Source organism: Vanacampus margaritifer, chromosome 12 (genome assembly GCF_051991255.1).
Source record: "Vanacampus margaritifer isolate UIUO_Vmar chromosome 12, RoL_Vmar_1.0, whole genome shotgun sequence".
Classification (NCBI taxonomy): Eukaryota; Metazoa; Chordata; class Actinopteri; order Syngnathiformes; family Syngnathidae; genus Vanacampus; species Vanacampus margaritifer.
Window position 1 is genome coordinate 9,659,359 of NC_135443.1, and position 14,425 is coordinate 9,673,783.

General features: G+C 38.1%; 1 protein-coding gene across 2 annotated transcripts in view; it reads right to left on the minus strand.

The window, feature by feature from the left end:
• The window catches only part of thada (THADA armadillo repeat containing), a 70,146-nt gene that overhangs the window by 42,811 nt on the left and 12,910 nt on the right, over positions 1–14,425 (minus strand). For both annotated transcript variants that reach the window (XM_077582212.1, XM_077582211.1), the window contains 7 exons: positions 12,477–12,586; positions 10,366–10,498; positions 8,458–8,580; positions 8,125–8,247; positions 7,827–7,918; positions 3,366–3,455; positions 1,387–1,518 (listed from right to left, as the gene is read on the minus strand). In XM_077582212.1, coding sequence (XP_077438338.1) covers positions 1,387–1,518; positions 3,366–3,455; positions 7,827–7,918; positions 8,125–8,247; positions 8,458–8,580; positions 10,366–10,498; positions 12,477–12,586 — 803 coding nt within the window. The remainder of the gene's footprint in view (positions 1–1,386; positions 1,519–3,365; positions 3,456–7,826; positions 7,919–8,124; positions 8,248–8,457; positions 8,581–10,365; positions 10,499–12,476; positions 12,587–14,425) is intronic.

Sequence of the window (14,425 nt, forward strand, 5' to 3'; positions counted from 1 at the left end):
ATTGTACATTATTTTTTAAATCAGCACTCATCTACAGTGTAGAGCCCAAGAGTCAGCATTAATATATTAAATTGAATCCCCCCCCCCGTACATGTTGTGTCACACTCGTGAAACCAGTGCACACATTTCAAATGACATACCAAAAAGCTGTAACAGACCACAAAGACTGAAATTTGGAAAATCTTCAAGCTGACCATGTGAACACAGCCATAGACTGTAACAATATTACTGTTAAAATGAAAGGAAAAAAAACAACAACATACATGTTTAATTTATAGCATCATTGGTGTCCTGAGTTTAAACCAGATAGATGAAATAATAACAAAAGATATCTTGTGGGAATACAACTTTGTGTATAATTTGCAGAGGAACCAGTGCAAAAGCAAAAGAAAATAAATAATCCGACATACAACGTTTAGACTACATGTGTTTTGTCTTGATGATTGTATGTTTCCATACTTAGAAAGGCAGTACAGCTCAGTAAAACTCTGTTTGAGAAGTTTATCGTGGTTGAGTGAGCAGGTGCGTGACCCTCTTGATGCGATAGGGCATTCCAGTTGCCTGCAAACCACATTCTCATTGATAGTGATGACAAGAGGGAGGAGCTGCAGATGGAACATAAAGTTGGCCGCTAAGGCAGCCCACACAGATCTCATACTTGCTCAAGGGCACTTCAAATCTTATAGCGAAAAACAAACAAACATTGAGTTGGTCTGTCAGGCTACATTGCGAGCGTTTGCGCAGATATACACACATTTAGATTTGAAATCACCAACAGTTCATCCAAATTAGATTTGTTCTAAAAAACACACACAAATATGCACGTAGTATTTATTTATATACATTGATGTCATTTGGAAGGGATTCCAAATTATTTTGCAAATGTGTTTTATTTCCTCCATTTTCTTCTCATGTGCTCATTAGAAATCAACTCTGGCATCCAAAGCGTGCTTAAATGTGTCATTCACTTGTTGCCTGCAAACCAAAGTGCCACGCTTGACGCTTGAGCTGGAACACGTTCAAGACGCTGTGGCAACGAGGCAAACAATAATTTCGGCTTTAAAAAGCATCTGTGTTTTTTGCTGGAATTTTCAGAAAGATTTAGATGACATGCTGTCCAAAGAAGAAAAAAAAAAATGAAGGCAGTCACTCAACTAAGTCACTGTCATCAACAGGCATCATCACCATCATGTGGTAAAAATACTGTAAATCTTCAACAGGAAATAAATGGAGAGGTCTTGAGCTATTGTTAGAGAACATGTTACTACTTCTAATTTATTGCTGTTGATGTTGATTCCTTGCCATCTGTGATTATGCACTCTGTTTTATCAGCATGTCCGGGAGAACCACCACCTGGATTTTAGTGTGTGCCTGCCTCCTCCTTACCTGATGATGAATGGCATGAACGGGGCAAGTCCCAAAGGTGAAGAGGAGCCATCCATTGGAGATGGGTAGAGTCGGCTGAGCACCAGCAGCAGCAGGAAGAGACTGGGATGCAGCTTCACTTGACCACTGTCACTAAACATATAGGGATACAGTTATAGTTACAGTTACAGTTATATACCGCCCTTTTTATTATTTTTGTAATATCTATTGCGGTTTAGGAATCTGCGAGTTCTTTCTGGTTTTCAAACACATTGATATTTTATTTGTCACTAAAAACTTATACAGTACAGGCCAAAAGTTTGGACACACACACACACACACAAACATCTCATTCAGTGTGTTTGCTTTATTCTCATTACTATTTACATTGTAGATGCTCACTGAAGGCATCGAAACCAAAAAATGAACATGTGGAGTTATGTACTTAAATGAAATAACTGAAAACATGTTTTAGATTCGAGTTTCTTCAAAATAGCCACTCTTTGCATTCTCACCTCTAGGAACTCATTCAATATTGTTAGAAAACCATTTCAGGTGACTACTCTTGAAGCTCATGGAATGCCAAGAGTGCAAAAAATCATCAGAGAAAAGAGTGTCTATTTTGAAAAAACTAGAACATAAAACATTTGTTTGATTATTTCACTTTTTTTCCTTTTTTTTTTTAAAGTACATAACACCACATGTGTTCATTCATCGTTTTGATGCCTTCAGTGAGAATCAGCAATGTAAGTAGTTATGAAAATATAGAAAATTAATTGCATGAGAAGGCGTGTCCAAACTTTTGGCCTGAACTGTATAAAAACAGAAATCAATAGGAAATTAGGAAATCAGATTCAGACCTTGGAATTGGGCAATATTTTAATTTCTTCTGAGCTTGTTTAAAGTTCAGCTCAAGGATGAAATATTCTACTGATTATACATCAAGAGAAGAGGATTTGCCACACTTTACACAGCATACTAGAATGCAACGGCTCGGCTAAAGGATTTTACATTTGCTCAATAAATAAAGACACTAAATCAAACCGCATTTTACTTGCTAATATATATGTAATGGATTTCAATTCAATAGTCTTAAGGTTAATATAACCACAAATAAAGGGGGTATGACAAAAAATGAAATCACAATTTATTCTTTTTTATTAATTATTCTGATTTTAGAGTGAGGGCATGATAAATCACACAGCTGCAAACTGATGACTGTGCTTAAGATGACGGTAGCTAGTGCTACAAAAAAACATACAGCAGCTAGCTACCGGTACATAAAAGTAGAACAAACGCAATGGCTAAATTTGGAAGACAATGTTAGTAGGTAAGACTAACCTTACATCGATATTTGGACAAGAAACACACAGGCAGACAGTTATAGAGTGAAATGTTTGAACTTTTACACCATATTTAAGTGTCACTAACAGCGATTACTCTCTCTTAATTCCTGTTGTTTGTTTCTACAATTCTTAGTGAGGTTTAGGTCGCTTGATATACTGAAGATGATGTCGGCCAAGTCATAACGTTGAGATTAGGTTCCGTGGGAAATCCATGAATGTTTAAACAACCAGCTAAGGGAGTTAGGGGGATTGTGAAAGAGTCCTCAATTAATTGGATCTAAAGTAAGATAAAGCTGCCTGGAGAGCTGTTGGATGATTCAAATGCTTTTAAAAGGGGGAGTTTTGTCCAAGCGGGGAAAGATAAGGCAGAAGAGTCTCAGAGGACCCAACCCTTCACTGCAGAAACACTAACCTAAAGTTGGTGACAAATTTGCTGTGTTTTGTAATTTTCCTGAAATCGGCTAATCGAATTAGTGAACTGAGCACGACACGGCGTTCTTTTCATGAAATGCTGAGTTCAAAGGTCTTGACCTTGTTCCACACATAAAATGTTTGTTTTGAAGAAGATAATTTCAAAACTAGCGGTAATTGTATCCTTTATTGAACTGGTGCATTAACTGAACAAAAATATGCATGAGAAAGTCAACCCCTCACCTTTCCACTGAGACAGCTGCCTCCTTCAGCTGGTTAAGAAGAAATGGATACAGGGCGGGAAATCGAGTGAAAAACTCTCGACCAGTCATTCTAAGGCAAGACACAGAAGCAGAAAGGAACACATTTATTGGGCTACAAATGCTAAATAAATAATTCATAAATAAAAAAATAAAATAAAAATTAAAAATTTAATAGAATTTTATTTGTCTGTTTCCATATAAACAGAAATTATTTTTTAAACACAGCTTTCAGATCAGCATCCAATACTGTCTCCTTACCAATATTATAAAGAGGAAAAAAAAAAAGATTTGATACCTAATACATTTTTTGAAAAAAAAAACAGTGCTACTTAGTGCCATTTAAAAAAGACATTGGTGTAGGGATGAATGATTTCTTGTGAATATTTCTTCAGGCCAGCGGTGTTCTCTAAATAAATAAATAAATAGAAATAAGTCTTTCATCCACCTTTATCATGCAAAAACTCCACAAAGCTCACCAATAGGTTTAAATGATGCTGGTACATAACTAAATACACAAACAAACACACGTGAAAAGTAACAACAATTCCAACACTGTGCGTTTATTAATGATTATTCCACCTTTTTAGTTAGAACTGCCGGATAAAACCAGTTATACTTTAAGTGTTTTGGCGGAAGGACAAAATTAGTACAATTTGAAAGAGAAAACAATCATATGACAACACAACATTGATTGCTTTCACCTTCACAATTTTTTTCAAATCAGAAACAAATTTGAGCCTGTTTTGCTTAAGCTGTTCAAGGTGAGAGCTAAAACCAATCACTATTTACACATGCAAGAACACGAGTTTCAAAATAAAATGTGCACATAGGCATGTTCTTTACTCTCCTCACTAATGAGAGCTTTTTCAGACAAGAGTGTGCTGCTTCCAAGTCAAAGGTCAAGGGTTATGTCAGTGTAGAATAGATGAGGTATATGGGGGTAAGAGGTCATGCAGGAGGAGAAAGAAGACATTTGGAGGTCTACGTAAAAACAACGGTTAAGAGTTGGTAGAGTGTATTTCAGATTGAAATAAGTTAGACAACTCATAGATCAGTTATTCTTTAAAGAGCTTTGTACGACCTATAACCTGTACAGCTCGAGTGAAAAAACATGAAATCTTCTAAGGAGGGGAAGTAAAAATACACAATTGAGATAATGTAATTCACAAGTGTGCACAGCCTCTTATAACTGATGTGGTTATGCTTGGAATTAGCAAATCACAGTCCAGCTCGTGGTGTCAGAACACACCTGCCACGATTTGAAGTATCTCTGATTAACCCCAAATAAACATTTCTCGTATGCTTTTCATGACATGTTTTGCTTTAAAGCAATGATTGTTCCTATAAATGACAGTTATTGGAAACTGTTGGTATTTGGAACCGCTGCCAAAATAGCCGCAAAACATGACTCTGCCACCAAGTTTTTTTATTTTGGGGTGATGAGCGGTGTTGTGTTTGCGCCAAAAACACCTCTTGGAATTATGACCGACCAAAAAGTTCAAGCTTGGTTTTATCAGAATGTAAAATATTTTACCAAATATATCTGGAAGGGTTCAAGAGTGTTTTTTTGTCAAAATTTGCTGGGTTTACAGCCCAGACATATGAAGAAGAGGGGGGATGTACAGCTAGTACTTTTTTTTCTCCACGTCCTTCAATGTTGTTGCCACTCTCTTGGCAGCCTTCATGACCATGTTTTCTTCTTGCGTTTGCACAAATTTTGGAGGGATGCCCAGTTCACGATAATGTCACTGTCGTGCAAAATTTTCAACACTTAATGACTGTCTTCACTGTGTATATATTGATTGCCTTAGACATTCTTCTGCACCCTTCTCCCGAATAATACCTTTGAACAATGAGAGCCGCTATCACAAAAATCTGTCATTTGAAAAGGGTGTGTAAACTTTCTCTATCCACTGATAGTATTACAAATTACATTTTATGCAGGATAAATGGGCAGTTTCTCTAGGCGTGATAAGGCTGGATGATTCCGATGGAACTTGGTAAGCTACGCAATCTTTCTGTGTCAGCTGGTTGTATTTATGTTAAAGATGATATCAGACAGACATCAATGCAAGGTCACGAAGCGGAGAGGCCTTAGTCTGGGCTCAGTTAATGGAGCAGTTACATCTGGATTCAAGTAAAATACACGGGTGGAAATTTATGCAAAAGGAAAGAAACAAAGTCTTATTTTTAAAAAAAACAAGGTGGTAAATAATGTAGCTTTCTTTCAGTTTTAAAAGACCCCACAAAAGCCTACACAGACAAACGAGGAAAAACTGCCTATCATGCAGCATTTGGTCAACTGTGTAGAACTGACTGATCAATAATTCTATCCTGAAGCAATCAAACAAAAATTGAGTGCACAATTTGACTGCAACCACCAAAGGCACTGTTGATTCAAGACTTTGTGGTCTGAACAACAACATGACGTCATCTAAGGCCTGACCTTCGCTGACCTTCTTTGTGGCAACTCCAAAGGGCCAATTAATTTGCTCAGTTTAACATTGGCACTCAAACAGTTCAGAGCATTGAGACAAATTCACCAAATCGTAAAAATAACAACAATTAATTTATGGTTAATATTTTCCATCGGCAAACGCCCATTCAGAGTATATTGACAGAGTCCTAACTGAACTACAATTAGCTTCATTTTTTTTTAATAACAAAAACTGATTTAAAAGTATGACAAAACATAATTATGCCTTTTTTTTTTATTAGCAAACATCTTCTACTTATGTTTTAAACTATTAAACTCTGCCACATGCAAGAAATAAACCCAGGCAGACAGTAATAACAAAGACGGATCCAGCAGTCATGAGGAGGAATACCTTAAAGTGGCGCGGAAGAAAAAGAGAAAGTGAATGAAAGACTAGATAAACAGAAGCAGCCTTGGCCTGGCTAGTCAGAGGCCTTTAGAAAGTGAGCCAACAGAAACACAGTGAAATGCTTGTGAAACTCTACAATACCAACTTGGTCTAATAAAGAAAGCCATAGTGTTCTACAACCAATCAGACCTTTTCATTGTCAATGCCTGCTGAATGTAATCATTCAATTATACAATAATCAATCATTATCAGAAACAGTTACACAAAGCAAAGTTTCTCAATCTTTGCATCAAGTTAGATAAAACACAGCAAATATACCATATGTGGAAACAGCACTTGACAAATGAGTGTTCACATTTGTTGTTTGATAAGAAGCTCCCTGCAAGGTTTAACTGATCTTTTAATTGTCACTACTGTATGTAACCAACAGTCATTTGGAATGTCATCGTCCTTGTAATGAGACATACGAGGCCTGATTTATGAAGGTCCCAAATAGCAGGCGCTAAATTGCATGTTCACTCACTTCTAACAGATTGTGTGTGTTGTTGGCAACAAGTGTTTGGAGGAAGTCAGTAACCTCATGAAAATGCTCTATTTGCGTTAGCTCGCCCTAAGTGTGCGGCAAACTGGGATGTACAGGTATGAGCACATCTGGTCTGATATTGAGTTCAAAATTTGGAACAGCACACCCGGAAAACTGCTGTAGCAGAGACCAGCACTAATTGCACACTCAAATGACCCAGGCACACGTAAATCCGGAGTTGAAAGGGGTTTTGACATGGGTGAGATGGCATGACTCCTTCTTGTGACTGGCTCCAACAAGTCAACCCTTAGACAATTCAGAAGCTCCACAATGACATTGCTCAATTGACAAAATGTTACAATAAATTTTGCTTAGCATTTCAAAAATAATTTTACAAAAGCGTAAAATTACTCTGCTTTTCATTTTGTTTGCGCCACACTTTGTCAATGGTTTGCATCCTGGTTTAAACCTGCCATTACGATACACTATCTAAAGACAAAGCCAAACAAATTGTCTCAGGTTTGATAAATCATGTTGTGCTTGGTATATAAATCAATTTGCATATGCTTTTTGCACAGTATGCAAAATGAACTACGCAACAAGGTAGGTTAGACTTAATCCTGGTTGTGATTGGTTAGTTGATCAGCCAGTTTTTAGCACTAGCAAACTTTTAGTAAATTGGGTCCTTAGAGTACAACATTCAACATTTGTGGATGCATTAGTCCTTGTTTTGAGTTGCATGCAATGCAAATAATGCCGAATTTAAAGATGATGAGGTTAGGAAGAGGGGTTGGGAAAAAAAGGACCCACTGTAGTATTACAATAGTGTCCCCTGGTGGTGTTTGATATCAATTGCACAGTAAAAATGTTTACATTGTCTACTCGAAATGTTTATTCTGACTCTAAATTGGCCCAAAGTTGAAATTCCAAAATACAGATTGCTGAGTACAGTAAATGCTAACTATTTTGAAACTAGTAATTGTGACCTTGTGATGCTATTTACACAATTTGCATGTGAATGACAACAGATCTATACAAACTGCATGCCAATGTAAACATTTCATTCTACCCCAAGAAGGGAAAAGAGGCAGACCTGTTTTTTTTCGAGTGCTCATCCCTCCCTTTCTTCACTCCAAAGATCCTTGTGATCAGAGTGCTGAAGAGAAGAGTTGAAGAATTCCTGACCTGAAATAAAAACAGAGTATGAAAATATATTGACACACGCTTCAGCATCTCCATGCAGTTTTACAGCTATAAATTGCATATCTCTCATGGGAGAGTTGAGACTAGTATGTTAGCTTGACAAAACCAAACGCATGTAAAACTCTTTTTACTGAAAAATAAAGTAGCCGTGTTATATTTGAGACTTCATGCCCAGATAGGAGACTCACTGCCCAGATAGGAGAGGTGAAGCCAAGTACAGCAGCCTGCATTCCATCCGACACAAAACAAATGATGTTTTCTCCCAAACGAGTGTCCCTGTAAAGAGCTCTCAGGATGTTCAAAGCATGGACCTGTAAAGATACAACAAGTCACACTGTTGTTAATATAGCAAGCAAAACGAATGCTACTAATGGCACAGGTGCTCTTAAAGGTGGACGAGCTAAATCACATTCATTAAAAGTCTGCTAGGCGCAAACATTTCAAATATATTGCCATCGCAATGTCACAGCAAAAAAAAGCTGTCAATACAGACAATGACAAGATACAAAGAGCTTACAAACCTGAGGGACAGTGGAAGCATCTGTATTTCTGTCAGCACTTGGCATCGCGAGGGTAATCAGCTCTCTCATGGTCATTTTTAACAGACTGCAACTGGACGACTTTGGCTCAGAAGAAAGAAGAGCCTGCAGAGAACAAATACCAACACGGCAGACACAAAAGTTTCAAAACAGAAACAAGAAAATAGCTCCACATAATCATGCTGGGAATATTGCCTCATTATTTTTGCAGTACTGTACAAAATTGTAATTTAGGGCTCTTCAGAAATTAGTTTAAAAATACTTTTGGTGTAGTATATCCATATTTTTGAACATTTTTCTTTAGTTGTAATGGTAGAGTTGGCCATTTTATCAGATGAGAAAGTTGCATTTTAACAGCCACACTTGCTTTCTATAGTATATAAGTTACACAGGGATGTGATTTGACCAAAGTGAAATTATCTGAAAATTTAGCCGGGGGTCTGGGGGCCGCTGGCACCCAGCTAGGTCCAGGCTAGGTTCCGTGTTTTTAAGTACTTTCAATGCACTCACATGACAAAGAAATAGACAAAACAACAGCATAAATTTTCAATGTATATTGAACTATCCCATATAAAATGGCAGTTTTAGTCAACTCAAAATCAGTCACATTCAAAAACATTGGACTGCCTTTGCTTTTAAAAACTATCACTGAGAATATCATCATATCTAACTAATGTGATTACTAAGTTAACACATAAATAATGTTGAAGAGTTCAAATTTCATGAACAAATAATTGTATCATGACCAAATGAAAAGTAACTCATATTAGAGCATACCACAAATGTCTTTGTTATAGCAGAAGATGTTATCTGTCGGAGTCATGTGCATACACAATGAACTACTAAATAAATAAATAAATAAAAAAATCTGAATTTTTTTTTTTGGGGGGGGGGGAGATAAAAAAAAAGCGGAATTCCGCGAATTAGCGGAAAAATCACATCCCTGGTTACACAATTTGTTGCTGCTAGTTTAAAGATAAGATTTAAAAAAATAATAAATTGAGCAGCATTAACAAAAAACTGGGAATAATCTAAATACAACCTTTTATAGATATGATAATCTACTTCTACATGTAAATGGGCATACTGTACAGCACATATCAGCTTGCAAGACATCAATTTGGAGTTGAGGTGACACAAAATACCTTTTACTTTACAGAATTACTGCAATAAAACAGCTGTCTCAAGTCAAGTCTTAACATCAGCATTCAGAAAAAAATATGAGAGGACAATGGTTCAAAAAAGCGTGAGAGAGTAATTCATGTGTCAAAGAAGCTTTAGTCAGGACAAATTATACAGTAGGTGTGTGGGAGTGGTGACTAATAAGTGGGGTTACCCAAAGGACAACGATGGTGTGTGTTATTTAGGTGAAAGAGAAATGAGGATTGGAATCCTCATGTTCTTCCAGCATGGGTGCTACAGCTGCATGCCGAGAACTGCTGATTGCAACTTCATTTACGGGTAAACGAGAACAAGAATAGGATTATGATGTTTTCCCCAGAAATATTCCACCCTCTGCCACTTTTTGTTGTTAACGGGATTATAAAAACACATTTCTATGAAACAATGTCGACAGATAAGAAACAAATGAGGGATAATGAAACTCGGGAGCATAAGGATGGAATGTCATTTCATTCCTGGATGGCTGGATCTTTTTTGTTAGTTTACATGGTGTGTTCTGACTTATTTTGACAGTCAATTAATTGATATCTTAATAGGGAATATGTTAAATTTATTGTGGCTCAATTCAGTTCCTCCAAATAGTTATATATGTATAGAAAAAATATTATTTTAGGATTTTCATTTACAACAACAACAAAAAACACTGGGGTATGATGACCATCTAAAATGACCTTAGTATGTTAGTATGACTAAATGAAGCATCATCACCTGAATATAGAAGGGTATTCCTGCGCTGCGTCGTGTGGCGCACAGTTTGGATGACGGGTCACTGGATTTGACCTCTTCCAGAACCTCGGACAGCCAGCTGGCTGGAAGCTGTTGCAGGACTTTACTGCCACTCCTTACACACACACACACACACACACACACAGTATGACCATGGGCCTCCGTCGTCTTTGCAGGTTCTAATTACAGAGGTAGGCATCGAGGGCCGGAGTCCTGCAGGTTTTGCATGCTGCCCTTCTCCAACACAGCTGATATATGATCAGCTCATCAGCAAGCTCTCCATGAGCCTGATAACGATGCTGTTGATTGGAATCAGCTTGTGTTGGAAGTGAGAAACCTCCAAAACCTGCAGGACTCCGGCCCTCGAGGACCGAGGTTGCCCACCTCTGTTCTAATACATAGCTTAACACTTCTTTCCAAGTACTTTGAAAAGAAGGTGGGGTGGTCTTGCCTCTTCTTATCCACTGAATGCAACAAACTACAAAAAAAAATTATGTGGATAGGAAAACTCATAGTTTAAATTTTAATTACAGTATATGCTTTGTGGCAACATTTCTGACACATATTGTACATATAAAAATGACCAAAGGAGAGACAAAAACTGAGAAATGATGGTGGCAGGGAAGGAAAAAGGAACCAACACAAAGGAGACAGCGTCTGAGAGTGCAAACACGATGGAGCGCACCAGTGCCAGATCCCAAGACACAGCATCAAAAGGCTGTGGTTAAGCACCCTGCAATCAACACCCCATAACCCGGCACACAGCCTGCATACCATCCCCGCACTGCTCTTCCCTTCCTGAAATACAGAAATGCATACACACAAGCCCAGAGCAGAACACACACACATCACACAACCACTAGAACTTAACCATTATTTTACAAGACACTGGCCCTCTCTGATGTACTTCTACAATAACAAAAGCAGAGATTTTGACCAGTAGGATGGTTTGGAACACTGCTTCACCAGTATTTTGTCTCATTTCACGTGCCTTCCACGTGCCATTCAGGGGGGGAGGCTTAAGATGAAGTAAGAAATATAGTCACGTCCAGAAATATTGGAACATGACATGCGGATGGGAACCTACTAAAAGAATATCTAAGATAGAACTTTATTTGGAACATTCAATGCATTTCAAGGAAGGAAACAATCGTATTGTTGATGTTGAAGCCGACCCATTAAACAAGATGTCATTTTAGTTACAGTTCCTCCATTGTAACGTATTGCTATGTTGTTGTTGTCATTATTCATATAGTTATTTTTGTGGTGATTTTCTGATTGGTACTTAACTACATTTCCAATGTATCTGGTCACAAAATAATGAATCTGAATTTAAGCTATGACACTTTCCATTACTTTGCATCATTTGGGTGCTGGTGTAGTAGCACATTATGGAGCTATGCTAATTGTAATCTGTTGGTTGTTTTTCACAATGGCCTCCCGACCTCACAAACAGAACCCACAGAGTATTTTAATCTGAGCCTTAAAATAAAATTCCGCTATGAGCAGATTTTGCTTATTTAGATACAACTCCAATTGGAACATAACTGAATTGAAATGGGCAGGGATGGACGAGTACCACCGATACCAGGTAGCGCCCTCTAGTGGCCAGTTTACAATCAAGAACTAGAAATTACAAATATCAATTTTCCATTATTTCATGCAGTTTTAAGGAAACATACTATATTGGGATTTATATGTCTTTCTTTAAAATTATCTGTCATTTTTGGGGGAAATTGTATGTACTAGTGGTATCGGTAACTGGTATCAGTAAGAATTGAGTATCGGTATGAAAAAAAAAAGTATGGTATCAAACATCCCAAGAAATGGGCTTTTTCATTTTTACATCCACACTAAGACAGCCAGAAAAAGCCAAACTATGAAAGAAGACCGTAGGTAAAGTAATTGTCAGCAAAATAATTAGTGCCACAGGAGGAATGCCTAACAAAGTATCATGAAGAGTGACAGCGCAAGGATGTGCCTACTGGCTAATTACATGGCCGAACAAAAGTTATCCTTGTAATGTGCAGTGATGTCCACAGCCATGGAGCAGTATTACCTTTTAGCCCTCGACACTGTACGTTAACACATACCTGCATAGCATGTCAGTGAGGCGAACAAAGCCCACATAAGCCAGTTCAAAGGCGCCACGATGACGGGACTGCAGGAGCTGCTGACGGAAATACAAGCCTATACAAGCCACCTATAAGAGAGAGGGAATATGTGATGAAATATAACATTTTGTAACACAGGCCGTGGGTAGATGCAATCATACAACTTAAAGTTACATATAAATTTGAGTAACAAATACAGTCTTTAAGCATTCCCTGCCTAGTGTTTTGTAACTATTAGGTCCAAACACTAACAGTTGTTATGATGGTCACATTCATAGAAGCATGCTTTTGTAAAGCTTCTGTGATAATAATATACGTCTTAAACACACCATGTGTCGCTGAGATTTACTATATCATACAGAATTGGAACATTATGTTAGTTTGCTCCGTACTATCAACAACAAAACTGAAATAAAATGACTGATTTGTTTGGCCTCTAGAAAAAGTGAACTTTGCCACAACTATTACACAATGAGTTATATCAACTTAAATTGTGAGTAAGATGGCCAGATTTTCTCCAGATGCACACTTAAAACAAAAAGGAAGTCTTTAAATTCTTTATGAAACCACCCCTATAAACTTTCTACTTCATGTCTGTGTGAGTCATTTTCCAACAAAACAAATTAATACCAAAACTATTGTCGATATAACTCCACAACTGTGAATTCCACAAATATCAATAAAATGCTGACATGGCTTTTTAGCAGTCTATCAACTTTAAAGTGGGATGAGAAAGGGGCAGAAAAAGTTGTTATTCCACTGAAGAACTGTAGCTACACTTTCGCCTTTTCTCTAGTTGGCATTCAAACTGAAGCTCTAACACCAGCAGGAGGCTTGTTTTAGAGACACCACTTACTTTTCGGCCAATGAGCAGCGAGCATGTCCAGCATGAGAGCAGCATGGCAGTAGCGTGACAAGTGCGCTCAAATAAGGATGCTGAGACATCCGCATAATAGCCAGTCTAAGTAAAACCATCCAGTTAGTAATAGTGCTAGCAACATTATTCTAACTATACACACACATACACACACTAGTGCCATTTCTGTGGCAGTATGTAAACTGGTGAGTGTGTAGCAGGTGAGGCGGCAGGGCGAGGCGGACGCGGAGCTCCAGTGCCCTGTCATTAAGGCTGTGGTGTCACCGCTACCACTAAGGCAGTCAACCCTCGGCTTAGTCTGGGGTGGCACAGAGGGCACAGGGAGGAGTGACAAGGTTCTGGTGCAAAAACAAACAAACAAACAAGAGACAATCCGAAACGACCCTTTGTGGGATGTGGGTTTGACACAGCATCTCAACAAAAACAGATGGAAACCACACATTCGGGGGACAATGACGAGTGACTGAGCTTCTACCATCAAACCCTTTATTTAAAATAGGGCTTACCAATGCAAGAACACAGGTAAATGAAAATAAAATATACTATTTCTTTTCAAAATTTCAATATCACTTTTGTTGGGGGGTGATTGCTACTTCTTGCCACATGTGTTTTACGACATAATCTACATATGAACAACCCTATGACCTTTTAAAGATGATGAATAGACGGGTGGATATAAAATATTTGGAACATGTGAAACAAAAATGAAGAGCTGAGGCAGCCCGTTTATTTAGCCAAATCACAGTTTAGTAAACTTGCCTAACCCTGCAGACATAAAGCAGACCCACTAAAACACCCAAGCACAGAATGGATAAACCGCAACTGCACCAAGCACAATGACTTATCACATAGGTTTGAGAATGGACACCCAGGACAGGCCTGACCTCACCAGAGTAAAAACAGCAGTCACTGTTAGATGCCCAAGGCTGCCGGGCCCAGACCACTGCGGTGCTGAGCGAGGCCACGCCGGGCCGTTGTTCCGCGTATTTAAAGCTTTTTTCCTGAAGGTTCCCGTCTGTGTAACTGTTTAAAAAGGCCGAGCAAGCAAGCA